General features: G+C 27.8%; 2 protein-coding genes across 3 annotated transcripts in view; one reads left to right on the top strand and one right to left on the bottom strand.

Moving 5' to 3' along the window:
• The window catches only part of LOC122509825 (mediator of RNA polymerase II transcription subunit 20), a 423,200-nt gene that overhangs the window by 24,265 nt on the left and 384,506 nt on the right, over window positions 1-14,429 (top strand). The window lies entirely within an intron of this gene.
• Window positions 1-14,429, bottom strand: part of LOC122509818 (facilitated trehalose transporter Tret1-2 homolog) — a 327,738-nt gene that overhangs the window by 6,786 nt on the left and 306,523 nt on the right. For both annotated transcript variants that reach the window (XM_043624074.1, XM_043624073.1), the window contains one exon: window positions 11,452-11,585. In XM_043624074.1, the coding sequence (XP_043480009.1) occupies window positions 11,452-11,585 (134 nt within the window). The remainder of the gene's footprint in view (window positions 1-11,451; window positions 11,586-14,429) is intronic.

Raw genomic sequence — 14,429 nt, 5'->3', positions numbered from 1 at the left:
TTTTTAGAATTTAAAATTTTATAAAATTTCAGTTTTGAATTAATTCAATTAGAAACACAGTTTTCTTGAAAGCATCAAATTGATACTAAAGTGGATCAAATTGATACTTTTAAGTTAACAGTGAATTTTAAAAATTCAAATTTTTCTGAAATTAGTTTTTCTTTTTAATATATATTTAATTAATTATTAAAAATAATGGATTTATAGAAGAATAATTTTAGTTGAAAACACTGAAAAAAGTGAATTTTGGAGAAATTGCAAATTATTGCAGAAATTCATAAAGAAAAGACAGATTTCATTAAATTATTATTAAGCATTACAAAATTTTATTTTTCAAAATAATTTTTAAAAATTTTTGCTTAACTTTTGACCAGAATTTAATTATTTTCAATGTTCTCGAAAGAATTTAATTACTTTAAAAAATAAAATCCTCAGTATTGCAATTTCTTTCAATATAATTTTAGTAAAATATCCTAAAAGAATTAAATTCTTTTATTTTAATAAAATCCTCTTCAGAAATTAAATTATTTTTAATACCATTTCAATAAAATTTCTCAAAAAAACTAAATTACTTTCATAAATTAGAAGATTTTTTTATTTTTAATAGGTACCTATTCTGTATTTGGATTAAATTATTTTTGAAAATTTTAATATAAAATTCTTCAAAAAAATTCAATTATTTTAAATACTCTCAAAAAAATTCAATTATTCTTGAAAATTTTTATCAAATATGTATCAGAATTTAATTATTTCCAGAATTACAGAATTTTTGGAAGTTTTTTTGGAAAACTTTCAACTAGAATTTAATTATTTTAAATTTTTTCGAAAGAATTCAATTACTTTCGAAAATAAAATTGTTTGTAAAAATTAAATTATTTTCAATACAATTTTTAATAAATTGCTTAAAAGAATTCAATTACTTTCGAAAATAAAATTCTTTACAGTTATTCAATTTTTTCAATACAATTTTAATAAAATTGCTCACAAAAATATATTGTTTTCATACTGTTAATAAAATTTTTCCAAAGAATTTAATTATTTTCAAAAATATATAATTTTTTGAGTGAGTTTTTCACAAATTACTTGTAAACTTTTGACAACTAAATTGGCACGATAAATGGCTTTTGACATTCTTTCTTTCCCAGTCGGGACTGAAAACATGTGGAATTTTTCCTGTTTTCATGTAATGTTCACAAAAAGATTATACCTAAATCACAATTAAAGAATGAATTTCTTCTCTAATACTACATTGCATAATATGTAGTTGCATACATTAATAAATATATTGTAAATAATTCAGGAATAATGTACTACTCTACTATATTACGCGATTTCTATTTTTTCGACAATATTTCATGTAATAATATATTTTAAATAATAATATATTAATAATAATGTATTTAAGAATATATTAATAATAATACTATATTTTTAATATATTTAAAAGTATTAATTCATTTGATTTTGAACAATATCCCATTTGAATTAAATGTATTCATAGAGCAGGACGCGAGCCGCGCCATCTGTTGCTGTTCGCGGGAATACGCAAACTATAATTACTAAGCATACCTGAGTCTCTGATGCTAAATCCTGGAAGCAGGGATGGGTAAATGTAACAAACTCGAGGTTTTCTACGTATGTTACATAAATGAGTAACATACGTAACAAATTGTCGCAAACGTAGCAAACATCAAAGGTGCGTCATAACCTCACTTTTGTAAAATAATTATAAAATTAATAATTTATAGTTACATGTATAAAGTATATAAATTTCCAGTAGAATGATTTTGGATTCAATAAATTAAGTTATAAAAATTTAATGTAATAGATATTTGATCCTGTAGAAAGTCTTATAAACGTATAAATTAAGTAACGGATTTTTTATATTTTTAGGAACAGGAAAACAATCTAAAATGGAATTATCAAAAGAAGACTTTAGTCTGGGAATGTTTTTTTTTGGATGCAACATTCCATTTACGGTTGTGGAGTCCTATTTTTTAAAAAAATTTATTAATACTTTAAATCCAAACTACTTTCCTACTCTCCCGTTTTCTAATTTGGTAGGAGTAAAACTAAGTTGTTGAAAAAAGGGTTTATTAAGAGGCCTTCCACCTCGTTTCATTTTTAAAACAATAATTTCCAGGACTTATGATTAATTAAAAGAATAATAATAAACAAGGCCAAGTGCCGGATTGGCGACAACCAGAAAAATTGAGGTTATGTTTACTTCTGACTGACGTCATAAAATGTAACATACGTAGGGTAGCAAACCAAACGAGTTACATACATGCGTAACATACGTAACAAACCCGGGTAACATACATGAAGTATGTTACGTACCCATCCCTGGCCAGGGGAGAGGAAAACCCACTACCCGAGTACAATAGGTTTATTGATGGCGAGTCATGAATGTACATTTGGATAGCCATCACAAATGCACAAACATAACCTCGGCATCAAACCTCCCGTTTTGATATATCTCGATCAGTAAAAAACACCGAAACTGTAGCGATTCACAGAGGGTCACCCATCCAAGTACTAACCGCACTCAAAGTGACTTAACCTCTGTGATCGCAAGCAACGGGATTCTCGGCAAAATTTGAATTATTTTCAAAAAATTTCCTCAATTCAATGATTTTCAATACCTACTATTCTAATAAAATTTTCTAAAAGAATTCAATTATATGAAAAAATTTTTAATACAATTCTACGTAAACTTTTAATTTTTCCATAAATAATAAATATTTCGCAGGGATTCAATGATTTGCACATTTTTAGGATTCCGTACACCTATACGGTGTATCGGCGGAACCCTATTGGTGAGACTCTTGTGTCCGTAGCCAAATCGTGCCCCCCCCCCCTAGCGGCTAAACTATTTGACCTAGAAAGCTCAAATTTGGCACAGATACGTATTTTCACACGTAGATTACAGGAAAAATATAGAGAATGTGATTGGAGGTGATGGCTATAGCGTTGTCAAGGAAATAACAAGATTTTTGGCCAAAAATGCATAAAAAGTACCATCCCCCACTCTTAACTTCTAAACTATTCAACATGGAGGGCTAAAATTTGGCATACTGGTGTATTTTAACGCGAATATTACAGGAAAAATATAGAGAACTTGCTATGTAATAATGGCCATAGCGTTGTCAAGAAAAAACTAAAAAAATTTTAGAAAAAAAATTGTTTTTTCTAATTTCCACATTATTTGATCTAATTAACTAAAAATGGGTTTATTAGTATATTTTTACAGTCTGATCACAAAAAACATATTAAAAAATCTAAAAAAGAATTGGACAAGTGCGAGTTGAACTCGCACTGCAATGGCGGGTTCCGTACACAAATATTAAAACAATACTTGCAACATTTATCGGTAATTAATAGAATTAAAATAAACAATTAAAAAAACCGCTGCCAAGTTGTACATTTTTATAATTTTGGTGTTCATTTCATGAACACTTTGCTTCCTCATAGAAATAATAATAATTGAAATATAATAATTACTTTTTATAAAAGGGTTAAAAATCATTAAATCTTGGTCCAAAAGATGTGTTTCTATATATTCCATAAGATGGTTATAATAGTTTAATAATTACACATAGGTTAATAAACAAGAATGTTGAAAAAATGATATTTTCCACAATTTTTGATTTTTCAAATACCAATAATTTGATAATTTCTGACCAAGTCAGGTTCAAAAATATGTCAATCGAAGCGTTTTTTAATGCTCTACAAGTTGGTAATGATACTTTTAAAATTATTTTTATATTTTTCAACAAAGTTTTCAGAAAAGTGTTATTTTCGAAAAATTTAGATTTTTAAAACTTTAATATCTCTGGTTAATATAGACGAAAAATGTTCAATGAAGGCTCAAAAGATGTGTCTCAACAAACTCTACAAAACTAAAGAAAAACATTTATAGGTGCCCTAACATTTTTTTTAAGTTATGGCCAAAAAACGTTTTTTTACAAAATGAAAAATGCAAAAAAATATAGTTAAACTTTATAAATCGGGCTGAAAATACTCTCATTTTAGGTCCCCCGGAGAGACCTACAATTTAAAAAAAAATTGAGGCCTTTAGTTCTTTCTCGTTCTGAGATATTGAGGCAAATGTACACTGTAAAAAAAGGGAGTTAAATTTTAACTCCCCAGGGGATTCTATAAAAGTCGCACCCATTGGGGAGTTAAAGCCAGGGGAGTTAAATAAAGAGAGTTAAAACTTCACACCCAAATGCTAACTCCCCAAGGAAAAAATAACTCGCGCGGGTGTTGAATGAAGCACGCTAAAAAAAGTTCTACTAAAGTAGAGATAACAATCACTATAATAGCTATAAGTTTCACTGATTTGGCTCCATCGATAATCCATTTTCGCTGATCCAGCACGGAGAAAATTTATTCCTGAAATTTTACTGAATTTAGTTCGGTAAAACTGGGATGAAGTGTCAAAACAGTAATTTTTCAAGAACTAGACTGTAAAAGAAATTGCATTGAAAAATAATGTAAAAATCATAAAGCTCACGATACATGTATTAGCGCTTCAGTTACAGTTCGGTAAAACGTAAGCCAAGTGCTCGCTACATTCATATTTATTGAATAGTTCGGTAAAACGTAAGATAAAGTCTTCGGTAAAACTGACGAGTTGCAATTTACTGAAAGTTCGGTAAAACTTGAAGAACAAAAATAAAAAATAATGTTACTTCAGTAGATGTATATTAATACTGCCGTAACTCTCAATTTACCTACTTTAATCACTACCTAAACCCCCTACAATTGTTTACGAACAAATACTAATTGATACACCTGCCTACAGTACATTCTAAACGCATACACTAATACACACATCGCACGCTTTACATTAATGCTTCAGAAAGTTTCAACTGTCCTTATATATCAATCTCAATTTTATTTCACCGCTTGTGAGAAAGATTCAAATTAATAAACTATCGTTGTACAAAACTAAAAATTATTTATATTAATGAATCATTTCTAACTATATTCAAGGTCAATTTATGAAATATTTTTAAATTATGTTTTTATTATTATAAAGAAAAATGTTTAAAATTTTTACATTATTAAATACATTAAATTAAAATTAAAATTACATTAAAATTACATTATTATTATTACATTAAAAAATGTTTAAATTTGTATTTAATGGAATAAAACAATAATTTATGAAAATCCTTATTATTTTCCAATTTTTGTGTTTAAAATTAAAAATATACATATTAAAAGTGCAAGTTGGAAATTATTAAATTAATTAATAGAAAATTAATCTTTCTGAAATATTAAATAATAATTGTGAGGTATTAAAAAGCGAAAAGGAAATAATCAAGTAAGCAAATAAGGCATTAAGTAAGCAAGAAGGAAATAAGCAAGTAAGAAAGTAAGCAAATAAGAAAGTAAGTAATCAAGAAGGAAATAAGCAAGTAAGCAAAGTAAGCAAGGAGGAAATAAGCAAGTAAGCAAGAAGGAAATAAGAAAGTAAGCAAGTAAGCATATAAGGAAGTAAGTAAGCAGAAAGGAAACAAGAAAGTAAGCAAAGTAACCAAGAAGGAAATTAGGAAGTATAAGTAAATAAGGCAGGAAGTAAGCAGGAATGAAATAATCAAGTAAGCAAATAAGTAGGTTAGCAAGTAAGTATGCAAATAAGAAAGTAAACTAGTAAGCAAGCAAGTTTTTTTTGCTTACCTACTTGTTTACTTATACTTACATACTTACTTATATGTTTAATTGCTTACTTATTTATTTCCTTTTTGCTTACTTACTTATGTTTACTTGCTTACTTACTTACTATTATTCATGTTTAATTAAAATGAATAAATTATATGTTAAAAAAATAAGTATGTTATTGCTATTTTATATTTTCTTTTTATATGATTTGAAAGCATTTATTACATATTTAGCAATTAATAAGTGTTTAAAATAATTAATTAATTGAATTTTAATTTAAATAATAATAAAATGATTATTAATTAAGTCTAAATAAGTTGGAAAAATCAACTATTAGTGTGAAAGTCTTTCATTTGACTGCGGGACACTTGAAATAAAGTATTTCAATCCAGAAAACTAAAACTTTAGGCAAGTCAAGAAAGTTTTACCGAACTATTCCTGAAACGTTAGTGCCCATCAAGGAGGTATTTATTTAATAGCGAATTCGGTTATCTGCTCCGAGAGCGATCTTGCTCGGTGTAGGAGTATAGTTTACTCTGCTCTCAAAAAGCTGTGCTCTACTCTGAGGCAATCTATGACGTCATGAACACTGGCAAAGTTTGACTGTTTTTGGAGCAGGAGCACAACATGAACTGCTATGGTGTAAAGCATACACTGCTCGTTTGGCGCGAAGTTTAAATTTAATTAAACTTATATAATATAATGTAATATTATATTTATTATATTATATATATTATTATACATTATATTATGCAATATATTTTCTTCTTAAATGTAAAATTATTTTACTTAAAATTAAATATTTTATGATGTATACATAAATAATATTTTTAAAAGCAAAAAATTTGATATTTTTATTAGAATTTTAAAATCTTATTCGGTCAATGTTTTGATATAGCAGAATTGTTAATCACAAAATTATCGAATAATATTTCTGATATAAATTTTGTTTACACTATTTGACATTTTGAACTACTAACAACAACAATAATAAAATAAGTGAAAAGGTTATTTCTTTGAGACCAAATAATTACTTTATAATGAGTATTTTTATTTAAATATTAAAAATATTGAAAATTATTTACTGTTTTTATTAAATATTAAAATATTGAATGTTAGTCTTTCTCTAAATACAAAATTCATTATAAAAAACATAATTCGTCTTCACTACTATCGCTAGAGGTGTCAATTAAATCTGTTAGAAGTGAAATTTTTAAATTTGCCGCTTCTCTTGACATTTTTTTAAACTGCACTAACAAAATTGTGGGAGCAAATTTTGTTGCACCTTTCGATCCTTGAGAGTGCACACTTCTTAATTCGAACACAAATAACGATCTGCGCCGGAGCAGTGCTGCCAAAACGAATACTCGAAACGATCTGCGCCGGAGCAGTGCTGCTAAAGCGAATACTCCAAACGATCTGCACTAGAGCACATTTGTCAAACCGAACATGCTACTCCTGCTCTGGAGCACTCCGAGAGTGCTCCGGTGCAGATAACCGAATTCGCTATAATTTACATTAAACGTTCAGTTTCAATTTTTTTTTAACTTTTACATTACTAGTTCTTAAGGAATAAAGATATCACATTAGATTTTAAATATTGTTACCGAAAAAATAATATAAAAATTATTAAAAATTACGATTATGCTACTATATCCCAACTTTATTGAAAAATTCGGTAAAATATAAGGAACAAATTTTCTTCGTGAGCGAAAATGATATTTCTTGCGTTACCTTTTGAAAACAACATAACCTCAAAATAACACTTGAATGAAAACATTTTTAAATTAATGTTCAAAGCGTATTTTCAAATTCTATTAATTATATTTTTTATATTATAACTAATAAAATGTAAAATTAGTAAATTAATACGTATTTAGAGGTAAGAAATGTAAATTTGACATTTGTGATTTTAGAGAAATTTCTATGAGAATGGTAATCTGTCAAATATTTCCAATATGGCTGACTAGTGAAATTCATTTTCTCTATATCAGAGAAACAGTTTGACTACTGCATTGGAAATCATTCACTGAATTAGTTGAATAGATTCTTTATGTTATTTTTTTTCGAAATTAGCTGTTCCCCACGGTAAAAATTTTTTTCCGTGAGGGAGTTAGAAATTAACTCTCTTTTGGAGTTGATTTTTAACTCGAAAAATTTCACTCCCAACTCCCGAGTCTGTTAACTCTCTAAATTTTTTACAGTGTAATGTTAGTACACACACACAAACACACATCGGGACAATTTTTTAAAATCCGTTCTTTGGACTTCTGAGGTAAAATTAGGGGAGACTGGGCGAAAAGTTAAATTTTGCATAAATGATTTTTTTTTGCAATATAAGCCGCTTAGATGCAAATATTTGTATATCAATATTGTAGGGCAACTTGTCCTCTACAACTTTCAATAAAAAGGTTCCTGATATTTTCGCAAAAAATACATGTTTTGTCCTTTTTTGAAAATTTTGTTTTTTTTAACTTTTCGCCCCACCCTGGGGCGAAAAGTTAAATTCTATTTTTAGCCTACTAAAACTATTTTCTGATAGGTGATAAGTAGTAGATAAGTTAAAGTATACGTAAACAAGTAATTTAGTAAATAAAAGATCTTTGTTTATTTGACAAAAGCTTTAGAATAGTTGTAAATTTAAAAAATTGAAATTTCAAAAAAAAGAAAAAATTTTTTTGGTTTATTTCACGTTAACCGGTTTATTTTTTGGCAGAGTACTTGTCAGTTTAACTTTTCGCCCCAGTCTCCCCTACATAAAAATTTTTTTATATTTATTTATAACATTTATACGGGCAACGCCCATTCGTGCATAAAGTACTAAAAGATTAGGTATAATAAAAAAAAGTTTGTAAATATGTCAAAAAATCACAATCAAAAATTTTGCTAATACAATCCTTCCTCTATGAGGAAGCAATATATTAAAATCATTTGATAAAAAAATAACTAAAAGAAATTAAAGTATTTTATATCTAATATTGTAAACAATACTATAATTTCTTTTAGTTATTTTTTTTTATCAAATGATTTTAATATATTTTTTTAATTGTTTATTTTAATTCTACCAATTACCGATAAATGTTGCAAGTATTGTTTTAATATTTGTGTACGGAGCCCGCCATTGCAGTGCAAGTTCAACTCGCACTTGTCCAACTTTTTTTTTATAAATTTCTTCGCAATAATTTAATTATTTTCATAATTAATAACACTCGTCGCAGAATTTCAATTATTTTCAATACAATTTTAAGTGAATTTCTGCAAAGAATTCAATGATTGTTCTTAAAAATTCTATTAAAAATCTTCGAAAGAATTCAATTATTTAATAAATCACTTAATTTTTGAATTTGAATAATTGAATTCTTGTAGAATTTTCTAATAAAAATTGAATTAAAAATGAATTTCAGTTAAAATTTATTTTATATGATAAATGAATATTAAAAGCATTAGGTATAGCATGAATTTTTAAAAATAATTAAATTTTGAAATGGTGTCAAACACGGAGAAAAATGAAAATTCAGATTTCGGACTGAATATAAAATCATTTGAGTAATTTCTATTATCGTAGGGAGGAATATTAAATTTTAGATTTCAATCCCAAAAAGTTTAGGAATGATTTTCAATAAAGATCAATGCTAAATATCTTAATAAACGCCAATAGTCTTCTTTCAACAAGTGCAATCAGATTCCGTAATTAATTCAAAGGTGAAAAGAATTAGGTACAATTATTATTATTTGCATTTATTTTAATTCAGCTACTCAATTGTTACAAACTTTGTATCAACGTTCACTTAAACGGGGACTGTTCTGTGCGAGAGTCCTTAGATTCATTCCCAAACAGTTTTTAGGAATGCGAAACTCTGGCGCGCCTGCGCCCGCGTTTGTTCAGTTTCTTCGTTTTTGATATGTACACGGAAGTCTCGGTGTAGTTCGTAGTGTATTAATTGTTTCAATTAATAAAAATTCTAGTTTTAAATATAATAGTGAGTGCAGTTTTGTAATAAAGTTCTAGTGTTACAAATGAATGTGGAAGAATATCTATGTGAAATGTTTGATCTCATTTTGAGGTTAGGTGTGTGTTTATTTTGTTTTTAGCCGGTTGTGCAATGCCTAATTGTTATTATATTTTATTGTAATGTTGAATTTAGGCAACTAAATGTAAAGTCTAAAATGAAATAATATGTAAAAAATAGAGAATACTTTGAATTTTAAAAATCTTTGCACTGGGATTTTTATTTAATCTGTAGATATTTAAATATAATCTCTTTCTTTAAACGTTTTAAAACAAATCATTTTAGTAAAAATGGCAAAGGACTTGTATTTAATTTTTAAAGAGATTCTACGTTTAAATATCTAAAGAATAATAAAAATCCCAGTGAGAAGTTTTATAAAATTCAAAGTATTCTAATATTTTCAGTTGTTTCATTTTTAGATTTTATATTTAGTTTCAAATTGAATATTCCAATAAAAGTAAATATTTTGACAAATAAAAGTAATAATGTAGGTCACTAGAAGATCTGCTCACATTATATTCAGTATGGGACTCGGCACTAGACTTGCCTTGGACTCCGCCCAGAAGCGCCTATGAATGTGTTTAGTCTGCTTTGTTCCGCGTATAAGTGTGCATAAGAACGAAAACATTTTAAGCCTACTGACGTGCTTTAAACCTTTTACGATTCATTTCCCTGTTTTCTATCCTGGAGCCGCAAAGGTAGACAAGTTTGGGAATGAAATCTAAGTTACTAGCGCTGAACTCCACAATTTTCAATCGGATTTTTCTGCGTGAATAAAATCAAATTCAGAAAAATCTGAATTCTTGTGGAAAAATTATAATAATTAAATATTTATTTAAAAATGAAGTTGTTGATGTTTTCTAATAATTTTACAATTAAAGAAATTTGTAAATAAATGTAATAGAACATTTTTTTGACTTTCTAATCATTTTTAGAGTGAATCAGAATATTCTTTAGGGTCAGGGAAAAAGTCATAATTTTGTTTAAAAATCAGGGATAAGTTAGGGCTGAAGTCCGAAGCGTTTTTAAAAAGGAAAAATCAAAAAGAAAATTCCACTCTAATTTTCATGTCCGTTAATTTTTGAGAAATTGTTGCTTAATAGCAACAATTTAAAGCAAAAATAAAATAATCTACAGCATTATTTTTTTGTTTTCGTTTTTAAACTCGTTGTGAACTTTAGCCTCGTAAACAAAAAGTTATAAAAATTTTAATAGAAAATTATTTCCTTTTCTATATCAATCATTATTTATTTTTTTTTATTGTTTATACTCCTGCCCTATTGGCCTTACGCACTTCGACAAGAGTCCCCGAGAAATACTTTTTTGGATTAAGCATAACCATTCTACATATGAAAATTCTATATATTAACCTAACTTTGCGCCTACAGAGCGACTTGAAAATTAGGAGTACTCGCATTTGCCTGGACCACCCGTCAATGGGTTTTCTCGCCAGAGAAGAGGGAAACTGTAGAAAACCTCTCTGAGTACAACCAGTTTATCGACAGTCGAGTTCTAATGGTGTGTACCGGACAATAATCGACGGTGTACATCATTATACCTCGACGTCAAACCTCCCGCTCAGATTATCTCACGTGCCGGAAAAATACCAAGCCAAATGGGCGCGAACCAAAGGTACTTATACCCTTGGTCCTTAAACGACCGCCAAGCGAGGCATCTATCCGACTGAGCTAATCCGTCGGTTCTATATCAATCATTATAAACGTTACAAACTTCACTGAGGTGCTTTTTATAATTGGAAAAAGCTTACCAGGTATCATTCCGTGTTGTTTGATACAAATTAGGTTGTTGAGTATCAAGGATTGAGTCTAAAGCTGGTGATGTATATCCTTTTGATAAACCAGATGATAGAGTTCCCATAGAAAGAGCTAATGATGCCAGAACCTGCGAATAGAAAATGAAAACTAATTATTCAAAATTGTGGGCATTAACGGAAAGCATAAAATATTCTCGTCGATAATATAAAAATAAAAATACAGTTACACAATGTCTATTCCACTAAATTAATTAAAATTACGTGAAAAATAGAATAGAGTAATGGATATTTTATGTGTGAAGGGTTTAACTTGTAAAAAAGTCGTTTGTTTAAATGAAAATTTTACCGCTTTCCGCATAAGCGATAATTACATGGTTGATCTTTAGAAGAAAGAAGAGTAAGAAGAAGAAGAAGAAGAAGAAGAAGTGTTGTAAATAGTGTGTACGCTTCATCTGAAAATAGCACTGCTTCAACAGAATGTGCACTTTGTGTGTAGCATGCAAGCGCCAGCAAGCACTCCTGAACAAGAACAGTAAAAACTAGTCCCCACTGTCTCGTGGTCATTATTTCAATTACATTCTCTCGAGGATTTACTCTCGTGTACACAAGAGAAGTGCACTGTTTCCATTTTAATTATTTTCCATTCCTCCATACAACAAACACACAGTAGCATTGAATCTTCGTGCATGGGTTAATCTTTCCTCGCTTGGTTAATCACACATTTTGTATGGCCTGTCAATTCTCTTTAATTGAAATTTGATTTTATGTTTGATTTTTATATTATATTTGCCTCGCAAGAAAAATTTTTCAATCGTGTCGATATTAATTAATGTTAATTGTTTCTTTTTCTCCTTACTGTTTATATTTGTGATGATGCATACATGCATGTTGGAAAATTAATATCATGAAATAAATGAATATGGTAGTTTTAATTAGTGCTAGCTTATTTAAGTATAATGGTCGTTTCTTTAATTATTTGTTTATTAATTTGGCTATTTTCGTATTTTTAATTTGGTTTTTTTATTATTTTATTTGGTTGTGTATATAATAATTCGTTTATTTGGTTACTTTTGGGTATTTAATTCAAAAATACGAAGTAGAAGTTGATGGTGTTTTCTGCCGATGCGATGGTTTTTCAAGAATCAGGTTCGCTACAGGCGAGGGAAATCAGGGAAAAGTCAGGGATTTTTATTAAAAGTACTGGAGAAAATTAGATTTCTAGAATTCTTAAGAAAATTCTGAATTTTGGTGTCTTTTTTTGTTTGCCTCATAAACTATGAAGTTACCATGAATTTTAATACAAAACCTTCAATTTTTTTCTCTTTTTGACAAGAATGAATTTTTTAATATTATTATTATTTAATTACCTATTTCAAAAGTTTTAACGGATTATCTTCATAAATAGCAAAATTCTTTACTGAAATTAAATTATTTTAATAAAATTCTTTGCAAAATTCAATTTATTATTTTCATACATAGCAATAATATATTCATCACAGGAATTCAATTATTATCAAAAATTTAAATAAAATTCTTTGGAAAATTTCAATTATTTTCAAAACTTTTTCGCAATTCAATGATTTTCAATATACTTACTATTTTCATAAAATTTATCACAAAATTTAATTTTTAAAAAAAATTTGTTGATACAATTCTACGAAGACATTCAATTATTTTCATAGAGAATAAAATTTCTTTTAGGAATTCAATTATCTTAAGCAGAATTTCAAATATTTTTAATACAATTTTAAATAAATTCCTCGAAAAATGCAATTATTCTTAAAAATTCCATTAGAACTCGACGGAAAATTTAATTAAATTTGAATTAATTTTAAAAAACATTCAATTATTCAATAAAATAATTTTAAGGAATTTTAATAAAATTCTTTTTCTAAAATTCAATTATTTTGATAAACATCAAAATTTATCACAAGAATTCCATTCTTTTGAAAAGTAATAAAATACTTTGCAGAAATTAAATTATGTTCAAAATTTTTGAAAAATTCTTTTCAATTAAGAATGAAGTTATTTTTATAAATAGGTAGCAAAACTCTTCTCTAGAAGTAAATTTCAATAAAATTCTTGTCAAAATATCAATTATTTAAACAAAATTTAATAAAATTCTTCGCATGAATGCAATTATCTTAATAAATTATTATTTAAATTCTTTTCATGAATTGAATTCAATAAAACTTCATAAAAATTAAATTTTATGAAACATTCAATTATTCAATGAATCATTTATTTTAACCCTCTGCCTATGGTGACTTATCCCCACTCTAGCTCTTTTAAATGTACTTTCCATAGTCCCCACCAGGCGTCCAAATAGACGATTTTAGACAATATTATAGCGAATTTGGTTATCTGCTCTATACTCTGTTCAAAGAGAGAATGACCTCGCTCGCGCAGATTTGTTTCTTTCAAGGCGGAGAAAAATTTGAAAATGGCGTTTTACTACTTTTTTTCTTAAGTGCATATCCAGTAAAAATTTCGTATTTCACTCTTCTACTTCGGGAACATGTGACCACTCCTTTCCCATATGGGACTGATGCTAACAAAAGCGTGATTTATAACTCTAGACTCTAAATGTTGCACTTGCTGCATTTCTCAAAAAATTATGCGTCAATATAGTTTCCAGACACCAAAAAATTTCAGCTCTGGTAATAGATTCTTTACCAAGAGCTGAATCTATAATTTGCTGTTTTAAATGTTTTTGAAACTGTTTGAATCTCATTCGATCTTGACGTATCGGATGCGGATGTTAATGAATGTGATACTTCAGGTTGAAAATATTCTATTGGTAGGCTTTTTTTAACAGCATCAACATATTGCTTATGCTTTTTGCCCTCACTGTGACTCCTAAGTGCTTGTTGTCCCATACTAGATACAGCAAAACTTTTCCCACATAACTTGCAATGTGCAGAATAAATATCTTTGGCATCTGCTGTCACCCAAGGATAAATGATTTCCCA

The sequence above is a fragment of the Leptopilina heterotoma genome, unplaced genomic scaffold (genome assembly GCF_015476425.1).
Source record: "Leptopilina heterotoma isolate Lh14 unplaced genomic scaffold, ASM1547642v1 Lhet_63, whole genome shotgun sequence".
NCBI lineage: Eukaryota > Metazoa > Arthropoda > Insecta > Hymenoptera > Figitidae > Leptopilina > Leptopilina heterotoma.
Note: the sequence above shows the minus strand (reverse complement) of the source record. Positions and strands in the feature narration are given on the sequence as shown.